Source organism: Galeopterus variegatus, unplaced genomic scaffold (genome assembly GCF_000696425.1).
Source record: "Galeopterus variegatus unplaced genomic scaffold, G_variegatus-3.0.2 Scaffold3212, whole genome shotgun sequence".
In the NCBI taxonomy this organism is placed as follows: Eukaryota; Metazoa; Chordata; class Mammalia; order Dermoptera; family Cynocephalidae; genus Galeopterus; species Galeopterus variegatus.
Window position 1 is genome coordinate 79027 of NW_007729323.1, and position 24407 is coordinate 103433.

The window sequence follows — 24407 nt, forward strand, 5'->3', positions numbered from 1 at the left end:
ATGAAAGACAATAAATGTGATACATCACATCAACAAACTCAAGGACAAAAACCATATATGATAATCTCAATAGATGATGAAAAAGCATTTGACAAAATTCAACATCACTTCATGATAAAGACTCTCAACAAATTAGTTATAGAAGGAAAGTATCTCAACACAATACAAGCCATTTGTGACAAGCCTACTGCCGGTATCATTCTGAATGGGGAAAACCTGAGGTCTTTCCCCTTAAGAGCAGGAATAAGACAAGGATGCCCAGTCTCACCACTTCTATTTAAAATATTACTGAAGGTACTAGCCAGAGCAATCAGGCAAGAAAAGGAAATAAAGGGCATCTAGATTGGAAAAGATGAAGTCAAACTATCCCTATTTGCAGATGACATGATACTATATATAGAAAAACCTAAAGACTCTATCAAAAAACTCCTAGAGCTGGTTAATAATTTCAGTGACATTGCAGGATACAAAATAAATACCCCCAAATCAGTTGCATTTATATACTCAAATAATGAACTAACAGAAAGAGAAATACAGAAAGTATTTCATTTACAATAGTCACACATACAAAAAATACCTAGGGATAAATTTAACCAAGGAGGTGAAAGATCTGTATCATGAGAACTACAAATCACTTCTGAAATAAATTAAAGAGGACAAAAAAAGATGGAAAGATATTCCATGCTCTTGGATTGGAAGAATGAACATTGTAAAAATGTCTATACCACCCAAAGTGATCTACAGATTCAACGCAATCCCCATGAAAATACCAATGACATTTTTCACAGAAATGGAAAAAACAATCTTAACATTCATGTGGAACAACAAAAACCCTCAAATAGTCAAAGCGATATTGAGCAAAAAAATAAAGCTGGAAGCATAACAATAGCTGACTTCAAATTATACTGCAATGCTATAATAACCAAAACAGCATGGTACTGGAATAAAAATCGATACTCAGATGAGTGGAGCAGAATTGATTAGAACCCAGATATCACCCCTGGGTTTTCAGCCATCTGATATTGGACAAAGGCAACAAAAATCTACATTGGGGAAAAGACTGCCTCTTCAATAAATTTTTTTTTTTTGTCTTTTTTTGTCTTTTTCCGTGTCCGGCAACGGATCGCAACCCTCAGTGTTGCCCCCGTACCGGACCGGAGACCGGCAACGGGATTGCAACCCTTGGTGTTGCTCCTGCGCCTCGCTCAGCCAGTGAGCGGGAACCGGTCTGTATGTGAGATCCGAACCCTCGGGCGGGAGCGCCGCCGCGCTTCCCAAGCGGCGCACTTATCCAGTGCGCCACCGGGCCGGCCCCTCTTCAATAAATTTTGCTGGGAACAGATATGAGGTTGTTGGGAGGGAGGGGGAGCGGGAAGAGGAAGGGAGGGTTCGGTAATGGGCCACAATAATCAACCACATTGTATATTGATAAAATAAAAAAAAATTGTAGGTCAAATAAAAAAAAAGTGGTGCTGGGAAAATTGGATATCCATATGCAGAAGAACGAAACTTGATATGCACCTCTCACCATATACTAAAATCAACTCAAAATGGATTAAAGACTTAAGTATAAGACCTGAAACTGTAAAATAACTAAGAGAAGATATAGGTGAAACACTTCAGCAACTAGGTCTGGGCACAGACTTTATGAACATGGGCCTGAAAGCACAAGCAACAAAAGAAAAAAATATACAAATGGGACTATATCAAACGAAAAAGCTTCTGCACAGCAAAGGAAACAACAGAGTGAAATGACAACCTACAGAGTGGGAGAAAATTTTTGCTAACTATGCATCCGACGGGATTAATATCCATCATGTACAAGGAACTCAAGCAATTACACAGTAGAAAAACAAATAAGCCAACTAAAAAATGGGCAAAGGAGATGAATAGACATTTTTCAAAGGAAGACATGCAAATGGCCAATAGATACATGAAAAAATGCTCAACATCACTAGTCATCAGGGAAATGCAAATTAAAACCACATTGAGATGTCACCTCACCCCTGTTAGACTGGCTATAGTAAAAAATTTGGTGAATAGCAAATGCTGGCGAGGGTTTGGAGAGAAGGGAACACTCCTGCACTGTTGGTGGGACTGTAAATTAGTACAACCACTATGGAAAACAGTATGGATAAAACAACTACAGATAGATCCTCCATATGATCCAGCAATCCCACTACTGGGTATATACCCAGGGGAATGGAAATCATCATGTCGAAGAGACACCTGCACTCCTGTGTTAATCACAGCTTTATTTACAATAGCTAAACTATGGAACCAAACTAAATGTTCATTGACGGACACCTGGATAAGGAAAATGTGGTATGTATACACAATGGAATACTCCTCAGGCATACAAAAGAATGAAATCCTGCCATTTGCAGCAACATGGATGAGCCTGGAGAAATAAACCAGACTCAGAAAGAGAAATACTGCATGTTCTCACTCATAAATGGGTGCTAAGAAGGAAGGAAAGAAGGAAGGAATGAAGGAAAGAAAGAAAAGGAAGGAAAGGAATGAAGGGAGGAAGGAAAGACCACAGTAGTGCGTTGAACTTTCAGAAGGAGAGAGTAAACCTAAGGATACTAGTGATGGGAGGAATGGAAGGAGGGGTTTGAGGAGTGATAGGTTGGGTGGAGGGCAGGAGGAAGTATTATGGTTTGTAATGATGAATATGCTAATAATTAAAGAAATATAAAAAATTGAGTGAGTTTGCTTTATTTAAAAATGCAACAGTGGAACAGAACAGATGAGTGGAACGCAAGAAGAGTGAACAGTCAAGAAGTCTCTAATTTTGGGATAAATAGAAAGAATACGATTTTTTCCCTTTGCAGTGTTAGCATTTAAAAACGTTCTGGGAATTGTGTCTTAAATTATGAATTTGATATTCTTGTTTGTCCTGCCAACGTTAAGACTGTAGACTTTAAAGGGATTAACCTGAAGTTTAATTTAATCACCCCAGTGGTCTGTTCAAGGGAAAAATAAAATGGGCAGATAATGTAAAGATCTTTATCTGGGATTATTTGGCCTTTTTGAAAGTGGAAATGGAAAAACAAATTTAATTAGATACGAATACTGAATGACTCCAAAGGTTAATGCCTTATTAACAAATTACACTGTCCCTGAAACTTACAGCACTAACTTTTTGAGTGCCTTTTCCCCTTTACTCAGATAAAGGCTGCAGTCCATTCTCTTAATACAGACTATCCTTTAAAAAAGTGACCACTAGTGTTATCAGTTACTAAATTCCTGCTATGGATCAATAAATAGATTTCTTTCTCCCCTTAAAATTAACTAGTTTTTTATTATTAAAAAAGTAACACATGCACAGAGTAAAATCCCGTTCCTAAAGGGAACCAGTTATCCTATGTATATGTATCCTTCCAGAAAGACTATGAGCATAAAATTATTTGCATGTACATATATTTATCTCCTTGATGTGTGTATTTCCTTTTTATAAAAATGGAAGCATACTATACATATTATTCTGAACTTCACTTATTTCATTTATCAAACATATCTTAGATTAGATATATTATATTTTTCCATATCAATATATAAAAACCATCTAATCTTTTAATTTCTATTTGGGACTTTTTCTAAAAAATGGTTTCCTAACTTTTTCTATGGCAAATTACAGTTCATTGAACGTTCTGTTTTTCACACTGATGCTCTCTCACCAACACTGTATTAGCGTAATGTAGGCATTTTGATTATTATAAATTTGTAGGTAATAATCATCAGTCTGTGAAGATGTAGAATAAGCTATACAAAAAGCTTAGGTTTCTGATTTAGTTGAACTCTATTCCAAGAATCAAAGAAATGTGAAATCCAAGATAAAAACCTACCAGTGGAGGAACAGAGTGAAGAGGGACTTTCATTACTTCCTTTGTATACTTTTGTATTTAACTTTTTAATAACAAATAATCATGCATTAGCCGTATAATTTTTAAGTAAGATGAAAGTATATTAGAAATGAAAATTCTGACAAAGCATTCTTTAAAGATAGTTTAGTTCATGAAAAATAATGCTACAACTTAAAAAACTAGCAAAATCTCTGCATCTTTTTCATTTAAAAATATTTGATCTTTGAATTTTTATATTGATTTTGGAATATCATCTTAGAATGGGATCATCTAGATCCCATTCTTCCTCTCTCTCTACTATTTTGTATCCAGTGACCACCCTCTCCCCATTCTCCTCTCCCCTTGCCTCCACCAGTCTTTGGTAACCACAAATCTACTCTCTACTTCCATGAGATCAGCTTTTTTAGCTTCCATATGTGAGTGAGAACACATGGTATTTCTCTCTCCGTGCCTGGCTTATTTCACTTAACATAATTTTCTCCAAGCTCATCTATGTTGCTGCAAATGACAAAATTTCATTCTTTTATAGGGTGAAGTATTATTCCTTTGTGCATATGTACCACATTTTATTTATCCAGTCATTGGTGGAAGGACATTTTGGTTGGTTCCAACTCTTGGCTATTGTGAATGCAGCAGCAATAAACATGGGAGTGCAAGTATCCCTTCAACTTGTTGATTTCCTTTTTTTTTTTTTGGATATATACCCCATAGTGGGATTGCTGGATCATGTAGTAATTTTATCTGTAGATGTTTGAGAAATCTCCATACTATTTTCCATAATGGCTGTACTAATATACACTCCTACCAACAATGTGTAAGAGTTCCCCTTTCTCTACATCCTCACCAGCATTTGTTATTTTCTGACTTTTTGATAATAGCCAGTCTAACTGGGGTGAGATGATGTCTCATTCTGGTTTTGATTTGCATTTCTCTGATGATTATTGATGTTGAACATCTTTTCGTATACCTGTTGGTGATTTGTATGTCTTCTTTTGAAAAATGTCTATTCAGTTCCTTTGCCCATTTTTAAATCAGATTATTATATTTTTTTACTATGGAGTTTAGTTCTTTGTATATTCTGGATGTTAATACCTTCTCAGATATATAGTTTGCAAATATTTTCTCCCATTCCACAGGTTGTCTTTATGCTTTGTTGACTGTTTCCCTTGTTGTGCAGCTTTTTCGGTTGATGTAATCCCATTTGTTTATTTTTGCTTTTGTTCCTTGCACTTCTGAAGTGTTATTCATAAAATCTCTTTGCCCAGATCTATGTTTTGAAGTATTTCCTGTGTGTTTTCTTCTAGAAGTTTTACAGTTTCAGGTCTTACATTTAAGTCTTTTGTCCATTTTGAGTTGATTTTGGTATATGGTGAGAGATAGGGGTCTAATTTCATTCTTCAGCATATGGATCTCCAGTTTTCCTAGCACCATTTATTGAAGAGTCTGTCCTTTCCCCAGTGTGTGTTTTTGGCTCCTTTATCAAAAATCTGTTGGCTGTAGGTACATGAATTTATTTCTGGATTCTGGATTCTGTTCCAGGGGTCATGGTACATCCATTACCATGCTGTTTTGATTACTATAGCTTTGTAGTATATTTTTAAATTAGCGAGTGTGATATTCCCTGCTTTGTTCTTTTTGCTCAGGATTGCTTTGCCTATTCAGTGATGTCTTTTTGTTTCATATGAATTTTTGTATTGTTTTTTCTGTTTTTGTGAAGTATGTCATTGGTAGTTTGATGGGGATTGCATTGAATCTGTAGATCACTTTGGGTAGTATGGTCATTTTAATGGTATTGGTTCTTTTGCTACATGAGCATGGGATATCTTTCCATTTTTTTGTGTCTTCTTTAATTTCTTTAATTCGTGTTTTATGGTTTTCATTGTACATATCTTAAACCTCCTTGGTTAAATTTATTCCTAGGTATTTTTTTTTTTGGTAGCTGTTGTGAATGGGATTGATTTCTTGATTTCTTTTTCTGCAAGTTCATTGTTGGTGTATAGAGAGGGTACTGATTTTTGTATGTTGATTTTGTATCCTGCACCCTTTATTGAATTTGTTTATCTGATCTAGGTATGCTTTCATAGAGTCTTCATGTTTCTCTCTATGTAAAATCATGTCATGTGCAAACAGGGACAGTTTGACTTCCTCCTTTCCAATTTGTATGCCCTTCATTTCTTTCTCTTGCTTAACTGCTCTGGCCAGGACTTCCAGTACTATGTGGAATAGAAATGGTGAGAGTGGGCATCTTTGATTGTTCTAATTCTTAGTGGGAAATTTTCAGCTTTTCCATATTCAGTATAATGTTAGCTGTGGGTTTGTCATATATAGTCTTTATTGTATAGAGATACTTTCCTTCTATACCTGATTTGTTGAGAATCTTTATCATGAAGGGATGTTGAATCTTATCAAATGCTTTTTCTGGATCTATTGAGATGATCATATGTTTTTTTTTTCTTCATTTATTCTATTGATGTGATGTGTTATGTTTATTGATTTGCATATGTTGAATGATCTTGCATCCCTTGGATAAATTCCACTTGATCATGTTGTATAATCTTTACAATGTACTGTTGGATTTGGTTTGCTAGTATTTTATTGAGGATTTTTGCATGTGTGTTCATTAGGGATATTGGCCTGTGGTTTTCTATTTTGTTGTGTTCTTGCCTGGTTTGGGTATTAGAGTAATGCTGGCCTCATAGTATGAGTTTGGAAGAATTCCATCCACTTCAATTTTTTGAAATAGATTAAGAAGTATTGGTATTAGTTCTTCTTTAAATGTTTGGTAGAATTCAGCAGTAAAATCATCTGGTCCTGGGCTTTTCTTTGTTGGGAGACTTTTTATTACTGATTCAATCTTTTTACTTGTTATTGGTCTCTTTAGATTTACTCTTTCTTCTTGATTTGGTCTTGGTAGGCCATATGTGTCCAGGAATTTATCCATTTCCTCTAGGTTTTTATATTTATTGGTGTATAGTTGTTTATAATAGTCTGTATTGATTTTTGTATTTTGGTGCTATCTGTTGTAATGTCTCCATTTGCATTTCTGATTTTATTTGGGTCCTTTCTCTTTTTTTCTTGGTTAGTCTGGCTAATGGTTTGTTAGTTTTGTTTATCTTTACAAAGAACTAACTTTTCGTTCGATCAATGTTTTGTATTTTTAGTCTCAATTTCATTTATTTTTGTTCTGATTTTTATTATTTTTTTTCTTCTACTTATTTTGGGTGTAGTTTGTTCTTGCTTTTGTGGTTCCTTGAGGTGCATTGTTAGGCTGTTTTTTTGGAAATCTTTCTGTTCTTTTTTTTTGATGTATGCATTTATTGCTATGAACTTTCCATTTAATACTGCTTTGGCTGTATATCCCATAGGTTTTGGTATGTTGTGTTTCTATCTTTATTTCAAGAATTTTTTTTATTTCCTTCTAATCTCTTCTTTGATCCATTGGTCATTCAAAACCATGTTGTTTAATTTCCATGTATTTGTGTAGTTTCACAAGTTTCTCTTGTTATTTATTTGTAGTTTTATTACATTATGGTCAGAAAAAGTACTTGATGTGACTTCAAGTTTTTTGAACTTGTTGAGACTTATTTTGTGGCCTAATATATGATCAATCCTAGAGAAAGTTCTATGTGCTGGTGAAAAGATTGTGTATTCTGCAGCTGTTGGATGAAATGCTCTGTATATGTCTGTTAGGTCCATCTGTTCTATGGTGCCATTTAAATCTGATGTTTCCTTATTGATTTTCTATCTCAGTGATCAGTCTAATGCTGAGAGTTCAGTGTTAAAGTCTTCAGCTATTATTGTGTTGGTGTCTATCTCTTCCTTTAGATCTGATAATATTTGCTTTATATATCTGGGTGCTCTGGTGTTGCATGCATATATATTTGTAATTGTATATTGTCATTATATAGTGCCCTTCTTTGTCTCTTAGTACAGATTTTGATTTAAAGTCTGTTTTATCTGATATAAGTGTAGCTACTCCTGCTTGCTTTTGCTTCCCATTTGCATGGAATATCTTCTTCCATCCCTTCACTTTCAGTCTATGTGTGTCTTTGTAGTTAAGGTATGTTTCTTGTAGGCAGCATATCGATGGGTCATTTTTAAAAATCTATTCAGTCTATGTCTTTTAATTGGAGCATTTAATTCATTTACATTCAAGGTTATTATTGATATATAAGGTCTTACTCCTGTTATTTTGTTGGTTGTTTTCAGGTTGTTTGGTTTATCCTTTGCTCCTTTCTTCCTCTCTTAATGTTTGCCTTTGAGGTTTAATGGGTTTCAGTATTGATAAGTTTTTTTTTTTTTTTTTTTTTTGTCTTTTTGTCTTTTTCCATGTCCGGCAACAGATCGCAACCCTCAGTGTTGCCCCCGTACCGGACCGGGGACCGGCAACGGGATCGCAACCCTCGGTGTTGCCCCCGCGCCTCGCTCAGCCAGTGAGTGGGAACCGGTCTGTATGTGGGATCCGAACCCTCGGGCGGGAGCGCCGCCGCGCTTCCCAAGCGGCGCACTATCCAGTGCGCCACCGGGCCGGCCCGGTATTGATAAGTTTTGATTGCTTTCTGTTTCTAATTTGTGTATCTACTCTACCAGTAAGTTTCATATTTTCAGGTATTTTTATGATTATTGTTATTGTTCTTTCTCTTCTCGTTGTAGTACTCTCCTGAGCATTTCTTGTAAGTCTGGTTTGGTGGTGATGAATGTCTTAGTCCGTTCAAGCTGCTGTAACAAATTACCATAAGCTGGGTAGCTTATTCAAAAAGAGAAATTGATTTCTTATGGTTCTGGAGACTGGGAAGTCCAAAATCAAGGTGCTGGTAAATTCAGTATCTGGTGAGGTTGACTTCCTGGTTCACAGACCTCATGACCTAATCACCTCTCAAAGGCCCCACCTCCTAATATCATCACCTTGGTTATTAGGATTTCAACATACAAATTTGGTGGGGGACACATTCAGACAATAGCACTTTTCATTATCAAATAAGAAAGAATGCAAAAGAGAAAAATGTACTAATGACAACCCAAAAAAGTAAAAGTAGTTATGCAGCTTTTAGCTTTAATAGAAAATTAGAGATAAAAAGGATTATTTTGTCCAGTCTTTCAGGAAACTGAAGCCCTCACTGGTAGGATGATTTGTCTAAGGTCCTAGGTTTCCTGTTGTCTGAGAATAGAAAATAATAGCCTTTGTATGTTTATGGAAATTATACAGAAATCATATGCAGATAAAGTATACTGTGCCCAAATTTCATATTTGACATTCCAGGAGACATGGAACACTATAAGCATTAAAATAAAGAATCTTTACAGTCTTCGTGGACAGTCAGCACCTTCTACACCACTGTTAATGCTATTGAGGCCACAGAATACATTTGGTTTATTTTTCTTTCTTCTTTACTACTACTGCCTTCATCTAAAATACAGTGAATAGTGTTTCGCCTTGAGTCCTTTCTATGAGCCATGTTCATAATTTGTAGGCCATTATGTTTATTTTCAGAAGAACTATTGATATAATGGAAAAATAGCTCCTCTGAAAATACACATAACAGCATTGGTTCCTAATGAAAGATTCTGGGGAAAAGACAAGCTGTTGAAATTGTGGAACAATGTGGAGAGAGGGGAACATGTGAAAGGAGAGCAGCGCAGACCCAGAATCAGACTGCTACCAACAATTTCCAGTTCTATGGAGTTTGTGCCTGATTTTGCTCACCATTGTCTCCCTAGCAGCTAACACAGTGCCAGGCACATAATAGACACTCAATAAATATTTGTTGAGTAACTAAATGCCATTTTTGCTTCCTGCCCAAGGATTTTGGCACCAATAACTATATTGTTATAATTACTGTGTGAATTTCCTCTTAAAAGAAAATAAGGTGCTGTTTAATTTTGTTTCCTTGAGACCTTAGGATTGAAAAGTCTCTTTGATATCTAACATTCAGAGGAAAAGTTGAATGCTGTTACCCCAAAGGGGAACATTTTTGTTTGTGCTGAATGTGGTTGGCCAGCTTTAAAACACACAAATAGAAGTTACTAAATAAGGAAGTGTTTTCCCATCTGCTGCATGAAAATTGCATAGGGTAATGACTTCTTTTTTGCATAGTATTTTATATATAGTTTCCTATGTCTTTTATAAATAAAAGATAGGCTAAAGCAGTAGAAAGTATAGCAAACCATCCAGTGACAAAGTAGTTTTTGCTTTTAAAACAGGAACAATTTCTCACTGGGTATGTTGGTAAATTGATAATTTTTGGGGAAAAAATTTAGTTCAAAACCAGGTCTTGTTGAAGATATGCAAGATACAATGTATTTAAACCTAAAGGGAAAAGAATCCTTTTAGTTCTTTATTAGGAAAAGTATAGTAGTATCTAGAGCAGTGCTGTCCAAGAATGTCCTGTGATGATGGAAATTTTTATATCTGATCTGTCTGGTATGGCAGCCACTAGCCACATTAGCCATTGACACTTGAAATGTGGGTAGTACAACTGAGAACTGAATTTTTAATATTATTTAATGTTTTTATTAAAAAATTACTATCCAGTAAAATTGACTTTTTTGGGGGGTCTACAGATCTATGAAATTTTTTTTTTAGTTTTGTGAATGTTAACACATGTATAGATTCATTTACCCACCACCACAATCGGGACATAGCACAGTCCCATCACCCTGAACAACCCTCTCATACGCTGTTCCCCACTCCTACCCCTGGAAACCACTTATCTGTTCTTCATCTCCTTTAGTTGGAATGTTTAAATTATTAAAGTCATTTTCTTAATCAGAAAATCATTGCCCTCAGAGGAATGAAATTAAAGTTTAAAAGAGGATCTTTTTAAAAACACAAAGACACAAAAGCCTTCATTCGATAGTGGCTACGGTTACTGCATCTCTTTCAAAAGTATATGTCTCAACTCTATGTGGTTTGGCTAATTCTGCAGTTTTTTCATGGAAAATGTTATATAGTGTAATCCAAAACCAAATATAACAATTTTCCCACTTCTTCTGTTTTGGATCATTTATTCTAGTGATTTTGTTCATAACTAAGAACAAGCTAACCAACAAGAATGATCAGAGTCTTAGAAACTTTCCATGCCATGGACACATTTCAGGTTTTCACCAAATACATAGTCATGAATTACCAAACTAAGGGAAGAAATAAAAATATGCAGTTTATTAAGTGAAAGATTTAACTATATAACTGTTATAGATGGTTTAAAATGGGATTTCCTCCTCTGAATTACTTTACATTTTTGAGTTGTTTTTATTTTATGGAACAAGGCTTTTCTCTAGGAATTAATAATAATAATAATGCACATATTTTTAACTGCCTTTTGAACATTAATATCCTATTGCTATCTCAAAATCAACAGGTCCAGAACTAAATTTATCTCCTTTCCCTTCACTGCAACTTCTTTTTTTTTTTTTTTCCTTTTTGTCTTTTTTCGTGACCGGCAACGGATCGCAACCCTCAGTGTCGCACCCATACCGGACCGGGACTGGCAACGGGATCGCAACCCTCGGTGTTGCACCCGCACCTCGCTCAGCCAGTGAGCGGGAACCGGTCTGTATGTGGGATCCGAACCCTCGGTGGGAGCGCCGCTGCACTTCCCAAGCGGCGCACTGTAGCAGTGCACCACCGGGCCTGCCCCCTTCACTGCAACTTCTTAACTTCCTCCTGTTTTCCTTTTCTTTCTGATGTCAGCTAATGATGACACTATCTATTTCCTGGCGCATGCCAGAAACCTGTAAGTCATTATAGCCAGCTCTCTTACCCTCTGTATCTCATTAGTAGGCCTTGCCTTCCTTAATATATCTTGAAACTGCCTCTTTTCTCTTTACCCCAGAGTTCATGCCTTAATTCAAGCCTTCTATTGCACCACTGTTGCAATAACCTCCTAGCTGATCTTCCTTCCTCGTGTATGACTCCACCCCACCCAAATATCATCTTCCATACTTCCTCCAAATGATTCTTCTGTAAAATGCAAATCTAATCATGTCATTCCCCTGTTTAACTTTTCCATGACTTCCCATTACCTATAGGATAAATTACAAACCATTATTGGCATATAAGACCTCATAATAGAGTAGTGACCTAATTCTTGAGCCTCTTATCTTTCTTTACTTTTTTGCTTTCATTTGTCTGGAATCCCCTGCCTCATATATTCTAGCTGATTCCTGTTTGTCCTTTAACACTCAGCTATTTTCTCCTCTAAGAAGCCTTTTCTGACCCATATTCCCAGGAATAAATGGGTATACCTTTTCTGTATTCTCTGTCCTAACATTGCTCCCTGTGACCATGTCATGTTTGTCTTTGTATCCTGAGAATCCCACTTCCTGGTATACATTATAAGTGCTCAATAAATATTAATTGTTCAGTGTTTACTTTTATATAACTCATTGGTGCTACAGACAACACTTTTCTATTTATTTACTCATATGATCCTCATAACAACCCTGGAAGATAATAGGAAATATTTTCCCATTTTTCAGATGGTATAACTAATGAGTGTGGTTGGCTAATTAGTGGAGAATTGATACTGAAACTCAAATCTTCTGACTCCCCACCCAGTATTTGTCTGTGTGTGTGTGTCTGGGTGTGTGTATCTTCATCATAAATCTTTGTAAGATGTCAGCCAAAGAGATGGCCTGGCAGTAGTTAATTTATATGCAGTAGCTGAGCTTTAAGAATATAATCATTGTTTTATAATCTAATTAGGCAAAACAATAAATATATTCTTATTTTAAACAAAAATTAATGTTATGCTTAGTAATTTAGGGGGATATAGGAGTATATACTCCAGAAGTCTATGAATACTGCCTTCGCTCATAAACCAGTGTGTTTATTCCTTTTCTTGCCAACAAAGTTATCTTAATTGAACATTTTTAAAGATTAAACTTCATATTACTTTTTATGTTCTGTAGCTGATCCTGTTTCTTATATAACCTTTTGAATTGCTAGACTGAAGTGTTTGAGTAATTTGTGAAAGGAAATGGTAGGAAAGAGTAGTTTGTGGTCTGTTGTGAAATTCTAAGGTGTGTTCCTCCTGCACGTTTGAAATGCCTGATCAGTACCACAGTCACGTACGCTTACATATAGCTTTACCATTCACGTAAGTACACAAGACATCTTGTGTTTCTTTCTAGTGAGAATAGTAAAGATGAAAACTAAAAGAGAAACTATATTAGGTTTAAAAGAGAAACTATATTAGGTTGGGTTATTTGTTTCATTCTTCTTGAATGTGGTGCAATGATTGATATTTTTAAGTCCAGTGTCATATAATTTAATTAAACTGATTTCTGAAATTTCCTTCCAAAAGGTTTCTCTGGAAGAAAAAAATGCAACTGTTATTTATGACCCTAAACTACAGACTCCAAAGACCCTACAGGAAGCTATTGATAACATGGGCTTTGATACTATTCTCCATAATCCTAACCCTCTCCCTGTTTTAACTGACACTGTGTTTCTGACTGTAACTGCTTCACTGGCTCCACCATGGGACTATATCCAAAGTACATTGCTCAAGACCAAGGGTGTGACAGACGTTAAAATTTCCCCTCAGCAAAGAACTGCAGTAGTGACAATAATCCCTTCAATAGTGAATGCCAATCAGATAACAGAGCTGGTTCCAGATCTCAGTTTAGATATTGGAACACTGGAGAAAAAGTCGGGAACTTGTGAAGATCACAGTATGGATCAAGCAGGTGAAGTCATGCTGAAGATGAAAGTGGAAGGGATGACCTGCCATTCATGCACTAGCACCATTGAAGGAAAAATTGGGAAACTGCAAGGTGTTCAGCGAATTAAAGGTAATATATCTGGTGTTATTTGTTTGATTGTTTTTGTAAGGCTGAGTTTTCTGTTTTGATTTTTTAACTTTCTGCTTTCTTCTTAAACATGGGTATTGAATGTATGGGACTAGAATGCTTACTGCTTCGTCGAAGTTAGAGGTACAGAATATTCCCAGGATTAATGTCAGTAAAGTTAATGATTATAATTAAAGGTTACATGAGCCTTGAACTGAAGTTTATCAGAAAAGGCAGCTGGGGTGGCAGTTCATGGAGTTCAGGGTTCTTATCAAAACATGTGCTGGGGTACTTGTTACCTCTACTATATTTCTATTCAGGCATGCAGAAACTTGTAGATCACAGCTACAGTGGTCATATCTTTTACTTGTTTCCAGTCTATGTCAATAACATTTTCTGCAAATAACAAAATTATTTTAAGAAAAGATGATGATAAGAATGAGGGAGAAACAATTATTTGTGGTTAATGATTCAGAAAACAGTGCCTGAAGTGGCCCAGAAATAACTGAATTAAAGAATTATGTTTCTTTTTATTTCATAGTCTCCCTGGACAACCAAGAAGCTACCATTGTTTATCAACCTCATCTTATCACAGTAGAGGAAATAAAAAAGCAGATTGAAGCTGTGGGTTTTCCAGCATTCATTAAAAAACAGCCCAAGTACCTCAAATTGGGAGCTATTGATGTAGAGCGTCTAAAGAACACACCAGTCAAATCCTCAGAAGGATCACAGCAAAGGAGTCCATCAGATACCAATGATTCAACAGCCACTTTTATCATTGATGGCATGCATTGTAAATCATGTGTGTCAAATATTGAAAGTGCTTTATCTACACTCCAGTATGTAAGCAGCATAGTAGTTTCCTTAGAAAATAGGTCTGCCATTGTGAAATACAATGCAAGCTCAGTCACTCCAGAAACCCTAAGAAAAGCAATAGAGGCCGTATCACCAGGGCAATATAGAGTTAGTATTGAAAGTGAAGTGGAGAGTACCTTGAACTCTCCCTCCAGCCCGTCTCTTCAAAGGGTTCCTTTGAACATAGTTAGTCAGCCTCTGACTCAAGAAACCGTGATAAACATTGATGGTATGACTTGTAATTCTTGTGTGCAGTCTATTGAGGGTGTCATATCAAAAAAGGCAGGTGTAAAATCCATACAAGTCTCCCTTGCAAATAGCAAGGGGACTGTTGAGTATGATCCTCTACTAACCTCTCCAGAAACCTTGAGAGAAGCAATAGAAGACATGGGATTTGATGCTACTTTGTCAGGTAATTATCACTTTTTCTTTGATTCCCCCTAATGTTCTTTTATTTCCATTTTGCTGTATCTTTTGGCTTTTATTAATAAAAATGATTCATAGGCACTACAATTCCACTTTTTGCCAGTGAGTCCTATGGAGATAGTCAGTGATGTATACAAAGATGCATAAGGATGCTTGCATCATTATTTATAATATTGTAAACTAGAAACAATAAATAAATTATGTTTCAATCATATGATGAAATGCTGTGAAGCCATAAAAAGATATGGTATTAAAGATACTTAATGCTGCAGCAAAGTGTTTGAGATATTTTGTTAAATGGAAAAAGAAAAGCAAGCTGAAAAGCTGTATATGTACTATGATTAAAATTTTATAAACAAATGTATATGAATTTATACCATGGGTATGTTATTTAAGTATATGAATGAATAAGAATTCTGGTAGGACATGAGCCAAAGTTTTGTGGGTTTTTTTTTTTTATAATGGAAAGGTTTATTACTTATATAATTGAGGTCAGATTTTAACAGTTGTTATCTTTGGGTGGTAGGATAAAAGTGACTTGTTTCCACTGTGTTTTCCTGTATAAGTTTTTTTTTTTTGCAAGGACGTATATATGTATGTATGTCTTTATATAATAGGGAAAGCAAATGTAATTTTTAAAAGAAAAAAAGGTAGAAATAAATAATAGGATTTTAACTGTAGTTTTTTTTTCCTTTTTTTAAAATTTATTTTTATTTATTTATTTTATTGAATCATAATTGATTATACATATTTTTTGGGTTCATGTTGATGTATGTTGATAAAATCAATATTATTAGCATATATACTATTACAAATCATACTTATTCTTTATGCCCCTTATGCAATCTCTCCCCATCCCCCTTTCCCTCTACCCTACCATCTCCGATAACCTAGATTTCTTCTGTCTTTCTGAAAGAGTAGCAGTTACTCTGTTGATTTGTTGCCTAGATGATCTGTCCAGTGCTGAGAGAGGTGTAGTCAGGTCCCCCACTATTATCGTAGAGCAGATGCTTCTTCTGTCACTCTGGAATGGGCTTTGTGGAGAGAGACATCTTCTTCTTTTCTTTGGTCCCCACTGGTGACTCTCCTTGTGTCACTACACTTGAGTGGTCCATCTGCATGGTGGTTGTGGCATCTGGCTGCTTTTGCAGCAGCTGTGGCTATTGTGGTGGCTGTGGTGGGCCACCCACATGGAAGTGGTGTTTTGGGCATGCTCTTTGCCTGGTTGCGGGAGGGGTTGGTTCCATGCCTCAGGACGCCGGGTGGGACCTGTGGCAGTGGCAGCATGCCTGGTTGCGGAAGGAGGGGTCGGTCTCTGGCTCCATCTGTTTTTACATTCTAAGGTGTTGTGGAGCAGTTGGGTGGGAGGGGGACAGGAGAAGGGCGAAGGAAAAAGGGTGGGAGAAAGAGGAAGGAGGAGGGGCATGGTTGAGGCGTGTGGCATCCCCCTCATTCCTGCAAGGGAGACCAGGGGGCTTCCAGTGGTGGCTTGGTTGTTGCTTGGCTGAATGCAGATGTCAGGGGGGTGTGGCTGAAACCCTTGGCCCCCCACCGCCCTGGCATGGGAAACCAGGGGGCTTCCAATGGTGGTTCAGTTGTCATTGCTGGGCAGGTTGCAGGTGTTGGGGGTGTTTGGCTGAGGCCCTTGGCCTCCCACTTCCCAGCTTGGGAGCCTGGGGCACTTCCTGCAGTGGCTTGGTGGTCATCGCTGGGCTGGGTGTGGGTGTCAGGGGGCATGGCCGAGGTCCTTGGTCCCCCACTGCCTGACTAAGGAGCCTGGGGCACTTCCTGCAGCAGCTTGGTGGTTTTTGCTGGGCTGATTGCAGTGTCAGGGAGCATGGCTGAGGCCCCTGGCCTTCTCCTCTCCCTGCCTCAGGGGCCAAGGGGCTTCCGGTCCTTCTAGATTTTATAGGTGTTCTTTGGTGAAGTGAGACCTTTACTAGTTAATATCAAACTTTGTCTCTGGTCTGTGGGTATTTTGTTTTTTCTCTTAGTTCTGTGTTGGATTATTTGCTGTTGCAACTACTTAAACTCTGCACTGGAACTAATTTGTTGTCTTTTGCTTACTTCTAAAATGGGGGAACTTCCTGTGGGGACCAACACTTGAGCCCTGTGGTTGAGCTAAATTGCTGCTTTGCTGCTGATTCCCTGGGGAAGGCTTTTTGTGCAGCTCAGGTTTTAATGGTTGACTTTGTAGGTACTTCTGGTTCTCCTGAGATCTGGTACACCTGGGTTGTGTGGAAACTCTGGTCTGGACCTAAGTCTTTTCAGCAAACTGCAGTCCCTGCAGTGCTATATTCTTGACCAGTCTACACAGAGTGGTCCTGTGCTGATTGGAGGGCAGATCAGCTGTCCATGCTGTGCCCTGATGTTCCCCCTGTGGACCCATCTCCCCCACTGCCCACACTCCAAATACTTCCCATGGGATAGGCCGTGCGCAGTCCCTTGTGATGACTCACCAGCCTCTGAGTGCCTCCTTGTTTCGGTTGTTGTGGCTTTTTGCTCCTATGTGGATCCCCAGGAACCCTGTTAGTGGTCCTGCTGGCCTGAGGGCCACCAAGGCCCTTCTCTCCCCTGCCGCCTCCAAGAAACTTCACACAAAGGGCACAGCTGCAGCTTTTGCCAGCTCTTGCTCCATGTGCTCACCAGCTCCAGCCTTAAAGTGGTTGGGGCTTGAAATGGTGGGAGTGATCTTTTCTTTCTCTCATCGTGGCTTCTCCTGCCTTCATGAACTCCGTAGGTCTCTCCTCCTCTTTCCCTGAGCTCTAGTGGCCCCAGCTCGGCTGTCATTGCTTTTTAATAGTTGTAAATTGGTTGATTTGTGGGAGAGAGTGACTGTGGTGACCATCTGTTCTGCCATCTTGACCGGAAGCTTAACTGTAGTTTAAAATTTAGGCATTTCAATTAAACTAACTCCAGAGCTGTCCTAAAGTCTCTTATTTCCTGACAGCTTATATTTTTGAACTGAAATTAAAAGTGTATATTTAATGGAATTTTCCTGTATGAACTTGTTTCAAACTGGAATTGAACCTGGCCTTGAATTAAACTTAAAGTGCACTAATAAAATGTCTTGCTTTAAGTAACAGTAGAAAAGTTATATAGCTAACTTCCAGACAATGTCATTAATCTTTGGTATTCCGGTTAAAATGAAGAATACCAAATTGTAATATTACCTTTTTAAGTTCACTAAAACCGAACCAAAAATTTTATTCAACACACTCGCATTATTATGGTAGATAAGTTCCAGTGGGTGAGGCCCCAGAGACATACCAAACATTCTTAATTTTCATATTGATGATAAATGGTAGAATTATAGAATTCTCACTTTTTAACGTTGACATATAGTTCACATACCATTAAATTCACCCTTTTAAAGTGCACAATCCAGTGGTTATATATTCACAGAGTTTTGCAGCTATCACCACTATATAATTTTAGAATATTTTCTTCACCCCCAAAAGAAACTCCATACCCATTAGCAGTCACTACCCATTTCTCCTTCCCCTTCCTAGCCCCTGACCACTATTCTACTTTCTGTCTCTAGGAATTTGACTATTCTAGGTGCCTCATGTAAGTGGAATCATACAATATTTGTCCTTTTGTGTCTCTGTTCTTTTATTTAGCATGATGTTTTCAAGGCTCATCCACATTGTAGTACGTATCAAAACTCCATTCCTTTTTATATGCCATCAGATGGATATACCACATTTTTGTTTCTTTATTCGTCAGTTGATGGAGATGGGGTTGTTTCTACTTTTTGGCTATTATGAATAATGCTGCTATGAGCATTTGTCTACAAGTTTTTACATAAACATATGTTTTTATTTCTCCTGGGTATATACCTAGGAGTGAAATTGCTGGGTCATATGTAACTCTATGTTTAAATATTTGAGGAACCTACCAGACTGTTTTCCAAAGTAGCTGCACCATATTGCATTCCCACCTAGAATTCTCAAATCTTTTTTAGAGCACAAGAATCTTGTTCTCTTTTAGGAAATCTTGTTCTCTATTAGGAAATTCATACAGAATACTAAGATGTTAAAGAGCCTCTGGTACGATCTGAACAAAATATAGGAAATCCATAATTGCAAGAGGAAATAATTATAAAACCAGAAGAAAAATTTAAATCAGAAGTATTAGAAATGCAACTGTATCAGGTAGCCATAAAAATGACTAAAATTTGTTTCAGCAAAATTTAGTTTTATCTATCACCACTTAAAAATTTTCACAATGGCAGTGTCTGAAATTATATTCAGTCACAGTTCACTATGTCATAATGTTGAATTACTTCTTAGAGTTTCTATTAAATTGAAATACTTTGGCATGTATAATTCATTATGTTCTCAGTGATGGATACCACATAAGTAAGTTTAGTTTACATCAATATCATTAAAACAACTTTACTTACATTATAATATTCCCATGCTTCTTACATATAGGAACCCAAATATAATCAACTTATGTCACATATGGTATAAAACTGAAATATTTTCACATTCAAATCTGGTATCTCTCATTGCAGTAAGCAACGGCCTCACAAGCTTTCAGATTGGAATCAAAAAGGGAATCTTTCCTAGTCACTTGGGTCCATATTTTTGCAACTTAAGGTATGATTCACAGACCAGCATCACCAGCGTCACTTGGGAGCCTGTTAGAAATACAGACTCTCTGACCCACTGCAGACCCATTAAATTAAAATCTACATTTTAATGTAGATTAAAATGATAAAGTGATTAAAATCTCTCTCCAAGTGATTTATATGCACATTAAAGTTTGTGAACACTGGTTTAAATAATTTGTTGTATTGACCTCTGTGAATAAAATCTCTGAATTAAATCGATATTAACTTTGTTTACACAAACAAGTCCAGAACCTTGATTTAATGCAATAATAATATAATATCAAATAATATAATTTAAAATAGCTAGCATTTTATGAGGTCTTATATAACAAATGTGAGCAGAGCAAAAGCAACTTTCCAGTTGCCTTAGGTGGCTTCAAAGATGCACTTAAGCAACAGGAGAAATTTTGCTCAGACTAGTAAGTGGAATTCAAGAGTACTTGTTCAGTCTCTGGCACCATTTATAGCATCTACCTAGTCCTCAGGAACCACAAATGCAGCATGTTCCTTAACTCTTAACAATATCTTTTACCTCAACCTACTATTGTTAAGGGCCATGGGAATCAATTATTCAACAAGTAATGATCAGGAGCCTATTATGTGCCCTACATCTGTTGCACACATGTATACACACATGGTGATAGATAAAACTATTACTATTTGAGAGTGAGTTGCAAACATGATGTTTATAATTGTTTTGAAGTCATCTTCAGATTATGTTTTTGTTCTGCACATTAGACCAGACACTGAACCTCCTAGCAATTTTGAGTATCAGATTGGAAATCTTTTCTTGAAATTTCTGGAATCATTTCTAATAGTTGCTTCAAGTGCAGGAAAGTCAACTTTTCTTTGAGTTCATTTAAGCATATGTAGTGTTCTTATAGCCTATAGAAAAACTAACTGAAAGAAACTAGCATCATTGATTGATTGATTGATTCATTTACTGTGGACTTTCAATACCTTCATTGCCTTTGTGGAAGATAAAAGCTTTTCCTCTTTTGCTTGCCACACTCACGGTGGTAAAGGTCACAATTTTATGGATCGTTCTTTAGTGTTCATGCTTAGGTGGCTAAAAGATTACCTCCATGACTTATTTTAATTTAATACTGTACTTCCAAAGTGTGAAATTTGTAGAAGCTATTTCAGGTTACCTCTGGTACCTAACATAACTAAATTGCTCTGGAACAAGTCATAAAGTTATTGGCATTGTAAACTTTTCTTTCATTTTCCAAATTCATACTTAAGTATTGATAATAATTATGAGAGAATGAAGGAAGCTTCTGACTAGATTAAAATAATGGTTATATTTAAACCCAAAGCAATTTCCTTTTGGCAAGTAAGCCACCGTTTTGAGTTCTTTAAGATAACAGTGGGCACTATTTGATAAATTTTGCCCTCTGTGTTCTAAATAATGCTGTCACAGTCTGAATAAATAGCTTTCTAAAGTGATTCACTTAAGAACAGAGACTAGCTACTTTAGGAGAATTTTACTATTCAAACTGTCTATTGCTATACTCAGACTGGCAACATTGCCATTGTCTGGGAGCTTGATGAAAATACAGAATCTCATGCTCCACCCTAGATGTCCTTAATCAGAATCTGCATTTTGATAAGCTCTCCCAGGTGATCGTGCATTAAAATTTAAGAGGCATTACTATACTGATCTAAGAAATCTACTCATTATTCCTTAGGGAAATGGTCTTCTTCAGCATCCTGAAAACCTATTCTGCTGTGCAAAGGTTCCTTTGTGGGCTAGCCAAATAGACCTGAACTGGTATTTTGTTCAAGAGGGAGAAAGAACAAGTTAGATAGGCTAGTGGAAATTTCCACATCACCTCTTTTACTCCTTACCTCTGCAGAAGAGGAGAAAAATCTTTGGCTTTTTTGCAGGTGTAGACATGTGTTAGAATAATTTCTTCCTTTTTGGGAGGTGTTTAATGCTGCAATGGCTATACTGAAACAATAGATTTTGTGAGACTTCAAGGGAGCTTTTGGGATGATAGGAGCTTCCACAGTTCATAAATATTCTATGTAGGGATTCTCTGAATACTCTGTGCAAAATGAAGATTACTGCTGACTTATTCCTTGCCTCTTCTTCCACTGTCCACAAAGACATTGTAAATTTAAAAAATACTATATATTTGTCTCTAATTTAAAAATTAAAACAATACAGAAGTGTTGATAGTGGAAATTTGTTCATCTGTCTGACATTCAATTCCTGCCTTAACCCTACGCCCCAGAAGTAGCCACTGTTAATAGGTAGGTAGCATCCCAGGCTTTCTTATGCATTTTCGTATATATGCATACACTCAAAAAATTTTAAATCACATCATACTGCAATGCTATTTTGCAAGTTGCTTTTTGTTCCACTTAATATACGTGAATTGCTTTAATACCAGTATGCAAACCATCAACATGATGATAAAAGTGAATTATAAAAATAAGGACTATCTGTTAACAAACTACTCTCTACCTGCGGTAGGAGGTGGAGCTAATGGCTAGAAGAACTTCATATAACTAAAGTTTTGTTTATTCAGTTAGCTTAAATTTTCCTGGGAACTGGGGTGGGCAGTATTGAAACTGGAAGTTACTGCAGGGAAAGTTTAAAGATAACATATTGCTGAGGGACCTGGTAGAACCTTGGTGGTTTTAAAGGAATGGATTGTCCATGCCTGGAGGTGTGGATTGTGATTTATGACAAAGATACAGATGGAGAATGATCAATACCGCAAATGAAAAGAATCTTTCCCTTTCCACCAGGCATAAGTGAGCCATTGGTAGTAATAGCTCAGCCCTCATTGGAAATGCCACTTTTGACCTCAACTAATGAATTTTATCCTAAAATGATGACACCGGTTCACGACGAGGAGCCAAAGACTTCATCTAAGTGTTACATACAGGTCACTGGCATGACTTGTGCTTCATGTGTAGCAAACATTGAACGGAATTTAAGACGAGAAGAAGGTGAGACATTCTTAAAAGTTATTATTTTATGTACCAGTTTAGGGACTCTGTCCTTCTTGTTCTCCTATGTGTTTTGTAACTATGTTTTTGATTTTGCGAAGGCCTCATAAAGATTATCAGTGATGTGTGGGACTATCCTGATTTCCTGACAGCCAGTTTTTTTAGTGTTTTGTTCTCTCCCTTAGATAAAGTGTCTGTCTCATTTACCTCATGATCTCATTTTCATGTCAATGAAATTTATAGAAAGGATATACACGATTACTATTCTTTATGAACCTTGGTTGCAATGGGTTTTAAGAAACATAAATTTTCTGTTAAAGCTGTGTTTACAACTGACAACTAGAATCTATTAAGAGTTTCAGTATTACCATCCCTGGACCAAGCACCAGACCAAAACCAAGTTTGTTTAGAATTATATTGTTCTTCTCTAACAGTTTGATCTCTGATCTTTGCTTGTGGTAAAAATGTTCAAAAGTTACAAAAAGACAAAAGACAAAAAAATATATATATATATAAGTTACTTAATATCGGGCCGGCACCGAGGGTTCGGATCCCACATACAGACCGGTTCCCGCTCACTGGCTGAGCGAGGCGCGGGAGCAACACCGAGGGTTGCGATCCCGTTGCCGGTCCCCGGTCCGGTGCGGGGGCGACACTGAGGGTTGCGATCCGTTGCCGGACACGGAAAAAGACAAAAGACAAAAAAATATATATATATATAAGTTACTTAATATCGGGCCGGCCCGGTGGCGCACTGCTGCAGTGTGCCGCCTGAGAGCGCAGCAGCGCTCCCACCGAGGGTTCGGATCCCACATACAGACCGGTTCCCGCTCACTGGCTGAGCAAGGTGCAGGCGCAACACCGAGGGTTGTGATCCCGTTGCCGGTCCCGGTCCGGTACGGGCGCGACACTGAGGGTTGCGATCCGTTGCCGGTCACGAAAAAAGACAAAAAGGAAAAAAAAAAAAGTTACTTAATATTGTATACAAGTATTTTTTGGTTTGTTTTTTAGCGGTTGGGCAGTAAGGAGATCCAACTCCTTTACCAAGCTCTAGCCACGTGAGCTAACTCGCCAGCCCAATCTTTTTTGGTGGGGGCAGGCAACTGGCTGGTACAAAGATCAAACCCTAGGCCTTGGTGTCATCAGCACAACACTCCAACCGTCTGACATCTACAAGTTTTAATTTTAGGTTACAAAATTTTAGAAAATCTACAACAGTTTTTTTTTTATTCAGTTACACTCAGCTTATAAATTTATACTTATATTTATAGACTTCCCAGTATAACATAGATTTATTAACCATACAGATATGTGATTATATTTAATGAGACCAAAGTCATAGGATTGGTACTGAGGCTGCCGTAACCTTAGATGTCTTAATGACACATGCCATTAGTTGGAAGGGCTGAATAAGGAAGTAAGGGGAAATAACTCAAAGTGTATGTAGTAATCACATCACCTTATATATTATGGCCAGAACATTATTGTAGCAAAATATGGTATACAGAGCCATCTTCAGTTTAATATCATTCTATTATTTCTAAGTGGAATGCAGTCAAGGCTAAAGTTTATATTACCATTTGTTTGATTAATTATAAAAGAATAGGAGGACGTTGCCAAGCAAATGAAAGCAAAAAGAACCTTCCAAGGTTCCCATTTAATTTGAGAACTGACTATTTTTGGGCAGTTCAGAAATAGCCTTTTTCATGAGACAAGCATTGCCTATGCCAATTACAAATCTTTTTTTTCCTTTTAATCCATCAAGTTGGTTCTTTCAATTACTCCATACTATCCCCTTTTACTACCTCTTAACCCAGTTAGGAATACTGTTAGCCTAGCTGGGATCACTATACTTTTTTTTTCTTTTTGAGTAGCAGTGT

General features: G+C 37.1%; 1 protein-coding gene across 2 annotated transcripts in view; it reads left to right on the forward strand.

The window, feature by feature from the left end:
* ATP7A (ATPase, Cu++ transporting, alpha polypeptide) overlaps nt 1–24407 on the forward strand; it is a 72846-nt gene that overhangs the window by 11035 nt on the left and 37404 nt on the right. For both annotated transcript variants that reach the window (XM_008584297.1, XM_008584298.1), the window contains exons 2-4: nt 13175–13664; nt 14203–14928; nt 22324–22527. In XM_008584297.1, the coding sequence (XP_008582519.1) occupies nt 13175–13664; nt 14203–14928; nt 22324–22527 (1420 nt within the window). The remainder of the gene's footprint in view (nt 1–13174; nt 13665–14202; nt 14929–22323; nt 22528–24407) is intronic.